The 19,534-nt window shown below is 37.4% G+C and overlaps 1 protein-coding gene across 1 annotated transcript in view; it reads left to right on the forward strand.

The window, feature by feature from the left end:
* Positions 1-14,214: 14,214 nt before the first annotated feature.
* Positions 14,215-19,534, forward strand: part of Akap9 (A-kinase anchoring protein 9) — a 117,298-nt gene continuing 111,978 nt past the window's right edge. The window contains exon 1 of the mRNA XM_051174610.1: positions 14,215-14,339. Within this exon, the coding sequence (XP_051030567.1) occupies positions 14,292-14,339 (48 nt within the window). The 5' untranslated portion in view covers positions 14,215-14,291. The remainder of the gene's footprint in view (positions 14,340-19,534) is intronic.

Consider the following 19,534-nt stretch of genomic DNA (forward strand, 5'->3'; position numbering starts at 1 on the left):
ATAGAAGTTATACCATTTTCACTTCCAATAATAATGATAAATGGAGTTCAACATATGCTATGATCAACTTCATATCTTTGTGCAAATGAAGTGACAATAATATTTTTTGTAGTTTATAAATTGTATACAAAAATATTTGAAAGAAAGAGCTGACATTGTGTAGTAACTATTTTAGTTTGTTAACGAGTGAAAAAAGCATATCACAAGAAGCATGTTGTTTTGTTTGTTTTATTGTAAAATATTCAAGAAATCTATCGAGGCAAGAAGGAACTAGTCCCCTTCTAGAAGAACTTTGTCATCTGAAGAATTCATCCCTTAGAGATAGTTGGGTTTTAGATTTTATTAATGTGGTAAATCTGTTGTAACTTATAATTTAGAACAAAAAAGACTTTTATAAATATAAAGATTCAGATTTATAAACTTTAAACTCAGGCTGATAGTACTGAACACTTGCTGAAAATACTAGTCTCTGTTACTTTCCCATCATCCTGAACTGTTCTCTTACCTACTTATCTTTAATCTCAGACTGTCATCTAGTGGATGTATGAAATGTTTCCTTTCTGGGTCACTTTCTTCCATCAGAATACTTACCTTCTGTCTCTTCAACAAGACTATTACTTCCTTGAGTGAGCTCTTACAGAGATTGATCAAATTCAAAGAGAATGTATAGTTGATAGAATTCGAAGGAGGGATATTTTTAAGTTTCAGAATCTTGATATTTTTCACCTGTTATTATTTTTCGCAAGAAACTATAGATAATATTATAGTAATTCAGATTTTGTCTGAACCCCCCCAACTCTGCCATTTACTTTTGTAATAATAGAAAAAAATATTTCAACTCTCAGTCTCCATTTATTTATTTATAAAACTTAGTTGTCAATACTATATATATCACATGACTGTTGTAGGGATAAAATGAAATAGGATAAATAAAACTCACAGAGTATGCCTGTACTATACAATCATAAAATGAATTCCAGCCACACCCATTTCAGTCTTCATTGGGTCATAGTATTAAGTTAGTCCTCCTATAGAGAGTTTCACCACCATTCATTCCTGCTTTGCATGTCTCAGCATGCATGTACTGTACAAAGTATGACCTTACAGATATTAAGATTCCAGAATAATCATGAGTTGATCTAGGACCTGGGTAATATTCCTAAATTCCAGCTGAATCTTGGTGGTTAGAAAATATTACTGATTGAATATTACTCTATCCTCAGCAATGTTGATCATCATCACAACCAATGTTCTGTGCCAGAAACAGAGATATGAGTTCCCTGGGCTATTTTTCTGTGATATATCTTGCTTGGTACCTAATATTCTGAATAAATGTTGGATAACAGCTTGAGTTTTGTAATCTCATATCTTTCTCATAAAGGCATGTTTCTCTATATGGCTTGCTAAGCAGTGATAACTATACAGGAAAAGCTATCTGTTATTCCTAATAAATCTTTCAATATATTTAATCTCCATTTGTTTGCAACTTATTAGACTCATTCAGTCCTTATTCAAATGCCTGGATATTTATAGTTATAATTTCAATGTTACTTTAACCCATTTTCTTTCTTATTTATGTCATGGATGATTGTAAATACATTCTCCTTTATTACTAATATTTAATCAATAATTAGGAAAATTTCCTTAATGTGTTGTATCAATGTCTTCATGACAATAAACCACTCTTTGAGATATTGTAGATATTGTAGAATTGTAGTACAGTATGAAATATAAATAAATCACATAAAATCATTATATTGCTAATTATTCAAAGCTTGGCTTTCATTAATATATTTACTTACAATAGGTGAAACAAACAGAATTTATCTCTCTACCATAATAGCAGTGTAAAGATGATCAATTGCTATTGTGGTTCAGCAATACAATGTTATTATTGACTCTCATTGTCCTTCTGCATCGATTGTAACAACTCTAGGAATCATGTCCATCCACCCCCCCCAAAATGGTTAGAAACCATTCATGCAATCTCTGTTTCTTTTTTCACTTTTAAAGGTTATGGTATGATTCCCATGAAGTAAAATGAATATATCCTTTCTGTTTTATTGAGAAGAGATTTTTTTTTCTTGCACATATATCTTGATATGGTTTCCCCTCTCTCTACTGTTTCCAATTCTTTCTCACCTGTCCTCCCATCCAGATGCACTCCTTTTTGACTCTTATCAGAAAACAAACAGGCTTCTAAGGGGATATGATATGATATGATAAAAATAATCACATCAAAGTTAGACAGAATAAACAAACATAAGATGAGGAGCCCAAGAGAAGGCACATGAAACTGAGATCCACTCTTTTGTCTCTTAACTATATCACTGAATGGGTAGTAGATGCCTGGATCCTGTTCCAGTCTCATTCAGGTCCAGAAATGGGAAAAGGGCATTGGTACAAGGAAATGTTTTTACCACCATATGAGTTTCACCCAAGTGGTGGCCCTGGATAGCTTGAGGTGTTTTTACGAATGCTTGAAAAACAAGTATGTTTGTCCCTCCTTCCAACATTAACCTCAGGAAAAAACAAATATGTTTTTTCCCAACTTTTAAGCTGAAAGCCATGCTCAGTATTTTGTTAGCTTGGCTAAATATTGAACCAGGCACATCCCGTTCTTACAGAGCTAAAATGTTATAGCCGTAGACACATATTCTTTTTTTTTTTTTCAAAATATTTTTTCCTTTCTTTTTTTATTAATTTATTTTATTTTATATAACAAAGTCCAATTAAATGAAAACAAACATTTATACACAATATTTGGGAATTTGGGCGTTGTTCTTTCCAAACTACTTCCTGCTGGTAAGGGGCACTGTCATGGGGGATTCGAAGAAGATTCAAAAATCCTGGCTGTAGTCTGTAAGGCTGCTTTGTCCAGCTGTTTTGAATTTAGGATCACCTGGTACTCTGTTTCAGGTGGTCTGGTGTGATCAAACCATATTAGTCTGGAAGGAATCCACATCTTTTCATTTTCTGTGGAAACAAAAATAGAAATCCTTTTCCCCAGTAACTTGTCCTTCAACTTAAATTTTGGAGTCAAAGCATTTTTTTTAATTTAATTTATTATTTTACATGTCGATCCCAGTTCCCTCTCCCTTCCTCCCTCCATTCCTCCCTCCCTCCATTCCTCCCTCCCTCTTTCCCTCCCTTTTACCCTCTCTGCCCTCTCACATGCACTCTAATCACCCTCCCCTCCCATCCCCCCACACCAATTCCATATGTAGGGGAATGCCATCCAGTTGGGGTCATGTAGATCTGACAGGTCATGTGAAGTAGGGACTAGGGCTTCTCTCCTGTCTCTAGATTAAGGCAGTTATCCCTCCATGGGGGATATGTTCATAAAGTCCTTTTGTGTACCAGGGATACATCCTGGCTCCACTGCATAGACACATATTCTTAAGAACAACAATATGTTTCAAAACTTAACAAAGCATATTTACAGAAATAGGGGTAACTTTTCATAAGCTGCTTGCATATAATTAGCTTGTATTTTTCTAACTGTTCACTTGACCTACAAAGGGGCCCTGCATACCTAAGTCTCCCTATAAAGGGCAAACTTTGTTAAGATACTCATTTTCTCTCATTCTATCATTTCTATCACTATTATTGTTCAACCTCCTACCCCAAGGATTGAAAGATGTAGCTAATGTTCCCTGTGTTACTTTTATTGCCTTTGATCCTGTCAGCACTGAATCAGAAAAATTATCAGGGTCTGAGGTAATAGCTAGTAATTCCAGATAAGAAACCCGAGAAACGTCATTTCCCAAAGAATTTTAGGGGAAAATATTTCAGGAAAAAAAATTGGGACTTCTGGGAATGGTTATATCTGTCCCATGCATGACTGAAATAGTGAATCTAAAAACTGCCAAGATAGTCATCAACATTGTGTGAGAGAAGAAAGCACGCAGGCCACCCAGTCCCAGCAGTAGTCTGAGCTTTCTCAAGGTCCACTGGTCATTGCCAAGTGGGAGATCATCCCATCTCCACAGGCTTTGCCTCATGGAGAACCACTGGATAAGCATTTATATGCTGATTGGAAACTAGGCCACAGGGCTTCCAATAAGTAGAATTAATGCAATTTTCAGAAAACCGACAAAAGAAATTTTCTGTGAAACATAGAACATTACAGAACAGCACATAGATCATCATCCCTGAAAGTCCATTCATGGTGCTTTGCACTCACTCCCTTCACTCATCCCAGCAGCAACTGTAGCTGTAAGGGGCCTATTTTCAATTTTTTATAAAAGCTAAATAATACAGTATTTTTACTTGCCTGAATTATTTCCTCAATATAGTAATTTTGAGATTTTCCCATGGCATGAGTGTCTTTAGAGTATCTTTTAATTGCTGAGTCTTATTAAATCATCTAATGAGGTCACCAAAGCTTTCCCCAGACTTCACTAAACATATAGTTGCATCTTATGAGTCATTTCTGATTGTATGGCTGCTGTGCTGGAGAGATGGCTTAGAAGGCATTTGTCTCTCTAGGTTCTGAACTGGTGGGTAACAGGAAGTATAATGTAGAAATTAGCTTCTGTGCTGATAAACTACAATGTCCAAAACTAATTTCACACTTCTAAATTTTGTGAAGAAATGTATCATTCATGTATGTTTTATTCTTTCTGTAAGTGACTGATTATCTAATTTAGATGTGCCTATTTGAAATATGGACATGTATTTTTCAAGGAAATACAAAATTTAATTTGAAATAAAGCAATGAAATGCTTATACAGAAATTATGACGCTGTTTGAGTCAATCTTAAATTATAATAAAAAGTAATGGAAAGAGAAATATAATAGGATAAAATATATAATTGCAACACAAAACTACATTCTTTAAAACTGCAATTTGGTTGTCACTAGTCACATTTTACTAGATCAAACTTATGAAATAATAGTTTCAAGTTATTAATTGTACTAACTAAATCTGAAATAAATAATAGGTTAATGTTGTTTATGACTGTCATTTTAGTGAGTATCAATATAGAATATTTCTTTAATTATTATGGAAAATTTTATAGCATAATATCCATAAGTGATAAGGAGGAAGATAACAAATAAAGGTAATTTCCTAACATTTCCATACAATCTTATATACTGATGAGTAGAAAAGTCAAAATAAAATGTCACGCCTTTTTTCCATAAATATTCATTGAACTTGTACTATGTGCCTAATTTGTGTAATAAACCAATGAATAAAGTCATTATGTGCTGAGACATTCTAGTGGAGATGAAAGAGAGGCATAGGCAAGCACTGCCAAGTGTGAAAATGTGGGGAATGAAGGGCATCATATAAGGCGATATGAGTGAGATACAACTTGAGTGAACCTAAGTGTTCATTTGCTAGGCATTTGGTCCCTGTTTCTGTGAGAAGTGTGGAACTCATAAGAGATAGAACATAGGTGAGGTGATGAGGTCTTTGGGGGTGCTGCCCATAGAAGAAACAGGTAGTTCTTGTGACATACTCAGTTTCCTCAAGAGGGGTTTGTTAGCCTAGGGATGTAGCTCAGTGATACAGGACTTGTCTAGAAATGTTCAAAGCCTTGTGCTCTATGTATCATATTACGTGAAAAAGTTGTGTTTCTTTCCTTTCCTTTTCTTTTCTTTTAATGAAAGAGTAAATTGGTCCAATTGAGGGAGTATGGCTGCCTGTTATCATTTCCTCTTATATGTGCTCCTGGCAAGATTCTATCTTCCTTATGTGATACAGTCAGAGGGACCCTTACAAGAGCCAATTGTGTAATACTTGAGTATCCGGCTTCCAAAATTGTGAGCCAAAATACCTCATTTTTTTAATGAGGTATCCAGCCTCATGTATTCCCGTAGAGTAGTAGCAAAAAAATAAACATCAATTGACAGGTGTTTAGAAGAAACCTTTTCACCATGTGTGGTGGCACAAGTTCAGGTATTTGGGATACTGAGAGAAGAGGATTAGGAATTCAAAGCTATCTTCAGGGACATCATGCATTCAGGGGCTGTCTGGCACAGGAGACCCTATTTTAATTAAGAAGGTAAGTCCTTTCTCTAATATAATAATTATACAGAGGGCACAAGAGGGAAACAAGGAAGTGAGCTACTTGGCTATCTGGAAAAAAAGAACAATCCAGAAAGTTATGGTAGCAAGTGCTAAGGCACTGAAGTAATTAACATTTTAGTCCATGGCTAAGAAAGCCAGGGTGGCTGAAGCAGAGTAAGTGGATAACAGAATATATAATATTATAGAGATAATTCAGAAGAGCTCATAAGGGTGCTTTTGCTCTGAGTGGTTTATGTCTTAGTTAGCTTTGTCAACTTGACACAGCCTAGAGATATCTGAGAAGAAAAACTGGGCTGTGGCATCTGTATAGGAGATGTTCTTACTATTAATTGATGGAGAAAGGCCCAGCCCACTGGGAATGGTATCATCTTTAGGTACGCAATCCTAGACTGGATATGAAATCTAGTTAAGCATGAGGAACTCAGAGAGGAGGCCTGCCAGCAGTGTTCCTTAATGGATTCTGCTTCACATTCCTGCTTAAGTTTCTGCCATGACTTCTCTAGGTTATAGATTGTGACATGGAAGTATAAATAAAAATAAACCCATTCCTCCCCACATTGCTTTTGGGTAGAGCATTTTATCACATCAACAGAAATAGAAATTGGTCCTAGGAAAGTGAAATGTAGCTGTAATGGACCCAACCATGTGTTTTTTTGTTTGTTTTATGCTTGGAACAATATTGTTTATTAAGGATAATTTTGGTGCTTTAGAGTAAAAGCCATTGACTATGTAGAGCTTGATGAGCAGTTGTTATAGGAATTTGAAAGACAATGTTGCGGAAAAAGTGGTCTGTGGAGGTCTAGCTCTGGAGGTTTGAGAAGGGTGCATTGCTAAATTTAGAACTGGACTGGGGTCATTCATATAAGATTGTTACTAAGAATTTGTGGTTTCTGTTCAGCTGAAGAATCAGCTATTATTAATAAGAAAGTAACATCATTGAGGTGACGTCTTCTGTATTTCATTGGGAGAACAGGGACATTTTCCCTCAGGACACATGTATTCATAACACACAGAAGCCACAGTCTAAAGAAGCCAAAGCGGAACTTGACAGTGTGAAAGAGTCACTCACATGGTACTGGCTTTGTAGGGGATGGAAGCTGCAGGATTGGGGGGCCATGGAAAGAAGCTAAATCTTGGCACAATATGGCATGATGGACTTATGGAAGAGACACCAAGAGAGGCCATTGGTGAAGGTTCAACCTCAGCTTCAATAGAGACCCAGGGTACTGGAGATGCTAGGACTGTGGATTGTCTATAAAGGACGATAGCAGGAGGAGCCAGCCTGAGCCTTATACAACAAGCTGTGGATGGCAGCACTGGAGAGTGGGACTGTTCAAGCCCTTTGGAACCTAGAATATCATGACTGAGTCCCAGAGGTCAGACACTAGGCTAAAGAATTTTATTTGTAGGCTAGAAAGTAGCATAACATATAATAGGTATTTTAATTTTTCTATTTAAGTTTTCTTTATGGCCTAAAATATGATGTATGTTGGAGAAAAGTCCATAGGTTGCTGAAAAGAATGTGTGTTTCATCACTGTTGTTTGGAATATTCCTTAGATGTCCATCCAAGTCATTTAATCTATTGTTCTTTTAATTATCAAACTTTTTGTTTGTTTTCTTGTTTTGATGACATATTTATCAAAGCAAGTGGGATATTACAGTCACCCACTATTGTATCTGCATACATTTGTCCATTAATGTCCAGTAGTGTTCATTTTATGAAATTAAATTCACTGATGTTTGCTGCATGTATAATTATCAGAGTTTTGTGATGAATTATTTCCATAGGTAATTAACTCATAGTGTGTGCATTGTGTGTGTGTGAGTGAGAGAGAGAGGGGGGGAGGGAGGGGAGAACTATGGATCAAACCAGGGCCTGTGAACTTGTAAAAACCAGGCAAGAAGACAAGTGTTCCATCCTTAAGCTACAACTACAGCTCATGCAGCTCATGCTGTGACCTTCTTTATCTCTTCTGATTCACTTTTGCTAAAAATCTAGTTTTTCAGATATGATTAAGGATACAGCTACTTTTTCTCAGGTTCATTTGATTGCAACAACATTTTCTATTCTTTCACTGTTAGTGTGTTGATTTGCCAATGAAGTGTGTTTCTTTTAGAACACAGACAGTTGGGGCTCACTTTTTTATCCAATTAATCAATATGACTCTTTTTAAAGAACAAATTGAGTTTTTTAAGACAAGGTCTACTCTATCCCAGTTAGCCGTAAAACTCACTGTGTAACTCAGGCTGACCTTGACCTGAAAAGGCAAATACACTTGCTTAAACCTCTTAAGGAAAAACCGTCACCCCTGGATCTCAATATAGCTCAATTTAAAATTTTTACTCATGTGTTTATTCATTATTATAGTGTTCATGTGAAAGTCAGACACAGCTCTGTGGAGTTAAACTTGGGTCAACAAATTTGTGTAGCAAGTGCCTTTACATGCTTGAGTCATATTAATCATCACCTGAAAATAGCTGTATTATTTGAAGAGTTTAGACTTTATAGTGCGGATTATTATTGGAAAAATCTCATTATTTTGTTATTGTTGTTTTTTGCTTTTTTGTTTGAATTCTCTATATTTTATGTCTTTTTCCATTGTATTTGCCATTATGGTTTGGCAATTTGATGAGTTAATTACATTTGCTGTTTTTCTTTTATGACTTTCATTTGGTTTTCTTAGTGAGATTTAGTATTTTTCCTTATTTCTCATGATTGCATATTTTTTCTTCATCATCTGTGTATGATTCCTTTAAGTATATTCTGTAATGCTGGCTTAAATGTCACACATTGTTTAATGGTATGTTAGTCCTTTGATTTTTTTAAAGGATAACTTTGCTAGACATAGTCATAATAATTATCCGCATTTTCTTTCTTGGTATAATGTGGCAGACTTCTTTTCTCGTCATTTCTGTATGGGGTTATAAGTACTTTTTGTACATGGCTGTCTGTATTTGTATAATTTTCTGCAACTACTAGGTTTTCTATATTTTTAGTACGTATTTTATCTGCCATTTCTCTAGTATTTCTAAGTATGATGCCTTAGTCATGCTCCAGAGGTCTTGGGTGTTGTGATTATATATTTTTCTCTATTGCTACCACAATGAAATAATTCTTCACCTTGTCTTCAAGCCCTGACATTCTTTCATTTAATTTAGTTAAGCTGGTTTTTCTTTTTTATCATTTTTATTTTAAAACAATATTTTCTGATTTTACATATCAATCCCGGTTTTCCACTCTCTTCCTTCCTCCTGCTCTCCTCACCTTCCCCCACCTCAACCTCAATCCACTCCTCAGAGAGGGTAAGTCTTCCCATGGAGAGTCAACCAAGTCTGTCGCATCAGTTTGAGGCAAGACCAAGGCCCTCCACACTGTATCTAGCCCTCCAAAGTTATCCCTCCAAAGATAATGAGTTCCCCAAAACCAGTCCAAGCACTAGGTATAAATCTTAGTCCCACTGCTCAAGCTGCCATACAACTGTCACCCACATTCAGAAGCCCCTGGGTTGTTTATACATTCTAGCTATTATGAATAATGCTGCTATGAACACAGTTGAACAAATGTTCTTGTGGTATGAATGTACATCCTTTGGGTGTCTGCCAATGAGTACTATTGCTGGGTCTTGAGGTAGATTGATTCCCAATTTTTAAAGAAACTGCCATACTGATTTTCAAAGCAGCTGTACAAGTTTGCACTCCCAGCAGCAATGGAGGAGTGTTTCCTTTTCTCCACATCCTCTCCAGCATAAGCTATCATCAGGTTTTTGATCGGAGTCATTCTGACTAGTATAAGATGCTATCTCAGAGTCATTTGATTTCCCTGATGGCTAAGGATGTTGAGCAGTTCCTTAAGTGCCTTTCAGCCATTTGAGATTCTTTTGTTCAGAAGTCTCTGCTTAGAACTATACCCCCTTTTAAATTGGATTATTTGGTATTTTGATGTCTCTTTTCTTAAGTTCTTTGTATATTTTGAAGATCAGTCCTCTGTCCAATGGTGAAGATCTTTCCCCATTCTGTAGGCTGCTGCTTTGTCTTACTGACCATGTCCTTTGCCTTCTAGAAGCTTCTCAGTTTCAGGAGGTCCCATTTATTAATTGCTGCTCTTTGTTTGTGCTACTGGTGTTATGTTTAGGAAGTGGTCTCTTATGCCCCTGCATTCAAGGCTATTTTCTACATTCTCTTCTGTGAGGTTCAGTGGGGCTGGATTTATGTTGAGGTCTTTGATACATTTTGACTTGGGTTTTGTGCATGAGGATAGACATGCATCTATTTACATTCTTCTACATGTTGACCTCCAGCTATGCCAGCACTATCCTTTCTTTTTTCCATTTCATACTTTTAGTTTCTTTTTTTTTTTAAATCAGGTGTCCATAGATGTGTAGAGTAATATTCATGTCTTGAGTTTGATTCCTATGGTCTACCCCTCTGTTTTTATGCCAATACAAAGCTGTTTTCATTACTTTGGCTTTATAGTAGAGCATCAAGTCAGGGATGGTGATGCTTCCGTGACCTTAGCAGCTCCTCAGCTGGACAGCCCATTCTCTCTATGCCCTAGACTTGGGCAAAACCCCATCCACCTCTGGCACCCACCTCATCTGCATTAGCAGGTCAGTGGACAAGCTACGTGCAGGCAGCCTGCTGCAGCACACTCTATTAGTTAAGCTATGTTTTTTAAAATTAACATTTTGATCATCTAAATTTTGCTTTTCATTGATATTCAAACCTATTTTCTTTACTGTATAATAATAAACATTAATCAAATAGTCATATTAGAAACAACAAATTTTGTAAAATGATTTCTTATGTTTATAGTATATATAGGACACTGAAAATATATTTATATCATTTTCTATGTTTTATATTACTATATAGGCCATGCATACCTGTTCAAATAAAGTTAACATCAAATATTGCTTTGTAACATGCCCAACTAATGTGTTTTTTGTTAATCATTGTTTTATTATTTATTTAATTTATTGAAATTTTTTGTTTTATTAAATTAGAAACAATCTTATTTTGCATATCAATCCCAGTTCCCTCTCCCTCCCATCCTCCCATGCCCCCCAGGGACTCCCCATCCCACCCTGTAACACTCTCCAGGGAGGATCATCAAAGTCTGACACAGTATTTGGGGCAGGGCCTAGGCCCTCCACAAACTATGTATGTAGGCTGAGAGAGTCTCCTTCCATGGGGGAATGGGTTCCCAAAGTCCACTCATGTACTACAGACAAATAGTACTGGCTGATGTTTTTAAACCCTGACTGCCATGGTTTAGTTTCATTTTATGTAAAATGTGCAGAATTGATGGATTGATGTGCAATAGTCAAAATTAAATTCATTCCAACAAACACCACTTGTGTTTTATTAAAATGAATAACTCTATAATATCCTTTACTTTACACATTTGAAGTATCTGCATTATAACAAAAATTAAGTTTTACATTTTTTTTGAGAATTGTATACTGTTTTTACCATTTTCCACTTTCCTCTTTCCCTCTGAGCCCTCCAAATCCATGGCTTCTTTTTCTTTAAATTTTTGTTATTTATTTTTGTTACATGTACACATGTATATAAATATATAGCTACAAACTGTTGATTCTATCCATTGATGTGCATGTATGTGTATTTCAGTGCTGACTATAATGCATTGAATAGATAATTAGGGAACTCATCACTCAGGACACTGGTCCTTTTTTCGTCTCCATTGACTGTAACTCAAAAAGGTTTTTTTTTTTCAGTTTTTGTTTTAAATTATATCTACAAATGTCATTTGAATATATATGTATACTTATATCCTTTTAAATATTTAACATATATTAATACATTATATATGTGTATACACACATACATACACACATATATATACATATATGTGTATACATATGTTTTTATATATGTAAGTACATGATAAGTGTGTGTTCATGATATGGAGTGTGCACATGATGGGTGATATTCTTCTGTATGTTGTGAATGTGTGTTTCTCTTATTGGTTGATGAATAAAGCTGTTTCAGCCAATGGACAGGAAGGATATTACATAAAGGTAGGGTGTCTTATTTAGTCTTTGTGCTTTTAGCCCTGGAGGGAAATGAGTAGTTAGGTCATTACAAGGTTCTGTAGGTGTGACTAATTTCTAGGTAGACACCCCAGGTCCAGGTAATCAGGAGACCCAATGTAAAGGACATTCCAAACAAAATGATATCCAAACCAATGCTTCACTGTAGCTTCTCTACATTGTAATAGCATAGACCATGAGAATTTCCTAGTGGCTTCTGGTCTCATTCAGAGAAATGGGCACAGTTCTTACCATGGCCTCCAGAAATCAGTCTGGCCTCCTGTCACCTCTGTGATTTCGTGTCTAATCTCCCTCTCATCCATCCCATTCTTAATTAGCCACCTTTGTGTGGGGCCCTCCCTTTAGGACATACCTCACACTGTACTTTGGATCTGTTGCTGACCTCATTCACACTCACAGCTCATCACCTCATCTTTATCAAGTCTTTGCTGAAATACTATCTTCTCAGCAGAGGACCTGAGTGAAAAATTGCCTATAGGAATAAATGAAGCATGTGACATGATGTTGCAATTGAGCAGGTGTCATAAGAACAGCACTAATTCCACAGACCTGCCCTTCTAATAGATGTCATCACACAGCCAACAATGTGTGGCATGTGTATCCTTTATATGTGAAACAGACAGGTATATTATTGGTGATTCCTAATGCAAAATGCAGAAATTATCTTTCAACTTTAGCAGGTGATCATGTACATCTTTAGTTACAAATTGCAAGAGTTGATCAGCTGAGCCACAGAGAAAGTTGTGTTCATTAACAAACAGGAAATCTATCAGATATCCTGGACTTCCGATCAGAATCAACAGGTAACCACTCAATCCAGGCAGTTAGAACACTTCCTTCTAGACTTAGATCTACACAGGGTGCTGGGTGACTGAGAAAATCACTCCTTTGCCCGTCCCCACTCTTTCGATGCCTTTTATTGCTATCAAGATTGTCTAACCTCACATTCTCAATTCCTGCTGTGATTAGAGGGCAATATAGACTTGATTTAAGTTGTCACAATTATATTTGAAATATAGACATCTCTAAATCACTGGTACTGGAAACATCTTTGGTGTCTGTAGATGTAAGGTTTTTAGTTTTGCCTTTTTCATATGTCTGTCCATTTAACACCTCTTTTATGATTATATTTATCTTAGTTTTTACCTGCTAATTTTTCCACTCCAAACGTTAATACAAAGAAGTGATCAGTCTGAGACACACTCCAGGAAGTTTTTGAGGGAGAAGAAGGAATTGGTTGCCAGAGCAGATGGGGGAGGAAAGACAGTAATACTCAATTTATAAGCACGGCTCAACTCAGTCTAACAAGTTTATTGGGCACAAAATGTCACACTAGTCATTTCAGTAAAGAAATAGAACTGACAAAGGTTTGGTTGTTTCCACAAGCCAGGAGCAGTCACAAATATGAAACAGCTTGTGCTAAAACTGCAGATAAAGTCAGAGAAGAAACCTAGTTGTTTTAAGGCCTTTAATGCTGGGAAGTGAGTGTAGATGGTGTTTGTTCCAAATTTATATCTGGAATGAATTCTAGCTCCTTCAGGAGCAAGGTTCCCAGGAGAAGCGCCCTGGGGAAGAGAGTCTCTGCTTAGCTTCAGGGAACAAAGAGCTGGGAGAAGCCTGGGGCAGCAGGAGTTGTTCTCCTTGTAGGAGAACCTGTGTGGGCAGGAACCACCTGGCACAAGGAGGAAGGACTTGGGGTGGGGAAGGAAGGAGTAGGGTGTCCTCAGGGTTCCCCCTCATCCTGGGCTGATAGACCATAGCCAGGGGGTCCCTCCATAGCCACCTCACTCCCCACTGCAGCGTGGCCTCCCCAGGCAGCCTCTGCTTTTGAGATTGGAAAGGCACTGTGGTGTGGTAGAAGATCAGACTCCAAGGAGGAGTAGGGGTCCACCTCCAGGCCCAGAGCCTCAGGCCGGGGCGAGACCAGGGCGAGCCTGGCGGGGGGAGCACCTGCCGAGTCAGGCTCGCAGCTGCGCGGACCGCTCGCCGTTGCCCGCTCCGCCCTCCCCGTGTGTTTACGTGGGACGAAGATGGCGGCGGTGATGGCGGGCCGGGTGCGGACAGCACGAGCTGTTGGTTAACGCCAAGCGTGTGCGGGGCGGCCTGGAAGCTTCGTCCGCTTGCGTTTAAACAGGTCTTTGGTCTCCACCCCGTCCCCGCCTGGCCTGCAGACGTGATGGAGGACGAGGAGAGGCGGAGGAAGCTGGAAGCCGGCAGGGAGAAGGTAGGAGCGGCGGCCTGGCCGCGTCGGGAGGCGGTGTCCGGGGGCGGGGGTGGGGGAGGCCGGGCCGCGGGGCTTGGGATGGGGCTGTGGCTGGGGAGAGCCGCCCCCTCTGGCTGCAGCAGGAGACCTGATTCCTGCACTGCAAGGCTCCTTTCTGCCTGGTGCCACACAAAACCCTCTCTTAGCCCACCATAAACTGCTATGGAATTGCTCTGCAGCCTCCGCCCTTTCACTTTCTAAAGGGAGTTTTGTGACTGGCTCGGTCTTTGAGCTTTCTGAGTGGGTGTTTAGTGGTTTCTTTATTCTGAAGGACACCCGTGTTCTGATCACCAGCCTGCTGCCTTTAGGTGTCATGCTGGCACTCTTGTATTTGTGTGATTGGCCTGTGACAGCTGGCTCCCCAGTGGCTTGAGTGTGCCACAAGTGCCAGCTGTGAACTTGGCTGTAGGGGCGTTTTTTAGAAGCTTCCTTTTTTTCTTCATTCTTCCCTTCTTCTTCTCTTGTATGTTTGTGTAGAAGGTCTTTGTCATGACATGCGACCTTTTGTAGTGTGTGGAATGGAAATTCTGAGCACAAAAGGTTCTTAAACAACACCTATAGAATTGGTATTAATGTATTTGTTATGTATTTGGTGAGTTGGATTTTCTATGGGCATGCGTGTATGGTAAGACAAGTAAACAATATAGAATTATATGTAGGTGTCCTTCAGTGGGTTTAATGAATATTTGGCACATGAATTGAATGTAATGATTCCTTTCTGATATTACTTATTTGATATTACCTTTTGCCCCCCTTGCTTCCTAAAGTGAAATTACCTTTAAGATATTACATTGTCTTTTTCAATACCTAATTGTTAGCAGTAATACATGGGGACAATTAAGTTATGTATTAAGCTCATTTTTCTATTGAACTGGCTGGCTTTGTGTCAACTTAACACAAGCCACAGTTATCTGAGGAGGGAGCCTCAATTGAGAAAGTGTCACCTTAAGTTCTGGTTGTAGGCAAGCCCATAGGGCATTTTCTTAGTAATTGATGAGGGAGAGTCCAGCCCATTGTGGGTGGTGCCACTCTGGGATGGTGGTCCTGGGTTGTTTAAGAAGGAAGGTTGAGCAAGCTATGTGCAGCACACCAATTAGCAGCACCAAGGCCCCTGTACCAGCTCCAACCTTCAGGTTCCTGCCCTGTTAGAGTTGTGCTGACTGACTTTGATGATGAACTGTGGTATGGGAACAGAAGCCACAGAAATCCTCTCCTAGTTGCTTTGGTCGAGGTGTTTCATCATAGCAATAGTCACTCAAACTGAGATACCTATGTTTCTTCTTCTCTCACATTAACAGAGGAAAGCAGGTCAGTAATGAATGAAGAGATTCGGTGGTGCATGCTCAGGATTAGTTTGTTACAGAATATGTGCAGGAGCTGTCTCTGTATTTCTAGAATATGATTAGCTGATTTTCCCATAAGTGCCCTCTATGTAAGGTCTAGATTTGAATTTGTCTGGGTAGCATTCTATATATAAATGGAGGAACAGGGGAATCAGCATCTTTAGAGGCCCAGCTTTGCCTACCATTGTGCAACCTGAGGAACTGAGCAAGATCTGTGCATGGAAGGAATTGAAGATGGAGTGTTTATCCCTTTCCCGACATGGAGCCTTTATTAGACAGTACTTTTCCTGTCCATCCTCCCCCCCCCCTTTTTTTTTTTTTAGCAATCTTATACCATTTCCAGGGAGGCCTCAATGAGCTCAATGTGTAAGCCAAGCTGGCTTCAGAAAAGGATGATTGTCCTGTACTGGATTTAAGTTTGTATAAATCATTTCATAGCATATACTATAATGTATACATGTCGAGCTATTTCTAAAATGATCATTTTTGTGTTCTATATAAATGAAAATTGTCAGTGGGATATTTTACCAATCAATTTACTAGGAAAGATTTAAGAATTGTGGCTCAAAACTAGGTTATCAAAGACAATAATTAAGCCCACTAAGCAAGTAAGAAATAACAGGAAAAGTAATTAGCAAGGAAAATATCTTGTGGAATGCAGTAAAATCTTGTCTACTCTCTTTTTGGTGCTAAGACATCTCTCCGGCCCTAAAATATTTGTGCTATGACCAGACCAAAAAATGTTCAAATACCATCTTTTAAAAATAATGAAACCTCATCAAATATAGTATGGTACAGTGTGTGCTATCTGACATGAGTATCACAGAATGTGGCAGTGTTAATATGTTTTCTACTTTAATATAATCCTGGACCTGTAATATTTTACTTCACTACAGCTTCACTATAGCTGACATTCCTCATTATTAGGCATTTGTGAATGAATGTTCTTTTTGCTTCCTTAGGCAAAGTGTCATGTAACCCAGGCTAGCCTTGAACTGCTCCTCCTTTCAATGGCTTCTGAATGCTGGGTCCTTAGCTCTGTGCCACCTAACCCAATGGATCTCCTTTTCACTTTTGTCTTTCTTATCCATTGTGCTTGCTGCCAATTCTCATTGCTTTGGATGTAATCATCTGACCTTGTTCCTTTCATTTTTCTTTTCTCCTCATTAGCTGTTTTAGATGTGCAGTATTAAACCTAGAATATAACTGAGATAATTAGACTAGTTCACAAAAACTCCAAAGAGAACAGAGCCCAGGTAATGAGGAGCCATATGAACAAGCTTGGTTTTGAAAACAGTGGGAACTGTTAAAAGATAGGTATGTTGCTACCAGAGTACTAATACATTGCTATGTAAAACATTAAAACCATGTAAAACATTAAAACCTTCATTTTTACACACACACACACACACACAGAGAGAGAGAGAGAGAGAGAGAGAGAGAGAGAGAGAGAGAGAGAGAGAGAGAGAGAGAGAGAGTCTCACTATGTATCCTTGGCTGGCCTCAAGCTCACTACATAGAACAAATTGGTCTCAAACTGAACAGAGATCTGCCTGCCTCTGCTTCATGAGTGCTATGAGTTCTGTGATCAATAGTGTGTACCACCACAGCCAGTCCAACTTTAAGAAATCATGCTCAAACCTTTATCTCATATTAATTTTCACAATTTGATAAAATATTAGTCTGGCTTAGACTAAAAAGTTCTCAATGTTAGGAACACATATTTTGACTCATGAGTTTTGTCAACCCTCTGTGATCACAGCTAAGTGAATCACAAAGTCTTTTTTAAAACATTATAGAAATTAGCACCCTTTTATGTCTCATAGGATGTTTTGAAAATTATTTTTTTGCTGGTACTGATCATATGTGACATCATAATTCTTGAGTTTAGGAAACATGATTGTTTAGTCATTTATTCTTTTTCTGGTTATGGTAAGACAATTGCTTGGGGATCTGAACCAGTTTTGAAAGACAAATGTATACGGACACAGTATCTTTCCAGTAAATCTTGTAACTATTTCTGTGACTACATCTGTTAACATTTTTATAATTGGCTTCTAAATGGCAAACACAGATGGCTGGTGTCTGACTTTCCAGCCTGTTGTAGAATAAATGTTTTCTCAGTGAATTAAAGTGTATGATTTTGGTGTCAGGTGGTTATTTAATTGACTAGCTTTTTACTTACATGTTTGTTAACTTAGGATTTTCAGGTTTAAAATAAAAATAGTCAAACTGGATATATGTGATTTTGATTTTCTTTCATTTTTAATTAAACAGAATTCTAAGATAGCATTTGTATATATTATTTTTCTGAGAATTTGAATTTTTAATTTTTTTAAAGGAAAAAAGTAGGAAGGGTAAATTTCATGTTTTTCATTAATTTAATGAGTAACTGGAATATTTTTATCCAATTCTGAGGCTATAGTACTTGAGTTGGTAGAGTTGGGCATGCTTTGTGTTACATAACCTAAGTTATCAAGAGGTTTAAGTTATTGCTTAGAGGTGTCTTCCCTAAGTGATGGTTTCCCTTTTATTCAGCATGCACTTACTGAGTACTGTTCTAGTTGTTAAGTATAAAAAATTGAACTCAAGTTCTTGCCCTGTGGAGCCTTCTGCTTAGTTACCTCTCTTCCCAAGATCTCAAATAACCAACTAAAACAATGTTTGCAATTTTATATCATTAGAACTGACTCATTCCAAATGCACTTGTAGAATCAATTATTGTACTTGTGTATGTCCATGTACATCATGTCCATTGGATTCAGAAATGTAGATGGTTGCTCTGCTTTTCAGCCAAACTTTCCATAATTTCCTGTTTTTGTTGTGCTTTTATCGATATAATTATATACCTGAATAAACACTAGGATACTTAAAAAAAACAGTTTCTGTAGGAAACTCTTAATCCTCAAGTCTTCTGCTGTTAATGAATTTTAATAAGAGCATGATAGTGTAAACAGCTTCTGGAGTATTCTTGTAAGAATACCATTCTCAATATTTTTTGGCATTGCATTCTCCATGAGAGAATGTTTCCTTATACGTGATGAGCCTGTACTTTTGATCCTATTTACAGATAATATTTTAACAGCAATCCAGTCAGTTTATTTTTAAAAATGAATCTTCTACAAAGTACTTTAAGTGTATTCCAGGGGCTTAATACTTTACAAAGAAGCAGCTGACTTTGCACCTGTCTTCAATCAGACAAGATATAGATGACTGCTGAATTGCTAAATAACTTGGCAAAACCCTGGTGTAATATATTTTTATATTGTATGGCACTAGTAACAGCTATATGTGATTGCCAAATTAATGTCGTTAAAATAGTGCATTCCTGTGTATATTTTTCTGCAGTTAGTAAACTTTAAAAATACTATGTTTTTTCATAGTGTTTGTCACCTCTTTTGATAGTAATATTAACATTATTAGTAATACTGTATTATCAAATTATATAAGTTACCTGCTATCTTTGTAATTAGTCCAATTAATAGTTACAGCAGTTCTAACATATATATATATATATATAATGTTATATGTGTAATATATATATATGTATATATATATATATGGTATATGTAGTTTTTTTTTTTGACGGTCCTAGTTCTTATGTTTGGTGTTATTAAAGAACTCATATTTAAAAAGTGGTGGTAGGTATTTGTTTCATATAAAATACATTTTATAAAAAAGGGACATTTAGTCTGGGGAGATGGCTCAGTATGGGAAGTGTTTGCTTGGGAAAGCAAAGTTCAGGTTCCCAACATCCATACAAGAAGCTAGGCCTGCTGGTGTGAGTCTACAATCTCATAGCAGGGAGCCATA

This window comes from Phodopus roborovskii, unplaced genomic scaffold (assembly GCF_943737965.1).
Source record: "Phodopus roborovskii unplaced genomic scaffold, PHOROB, whole genome shotgun sequence".
Lineage (NCBI taxonomy): Eukaryota > Metazoa > Chordata > Mammalia > Rodentia > Cricetidae > Phodopus > Phodopus roborovskii.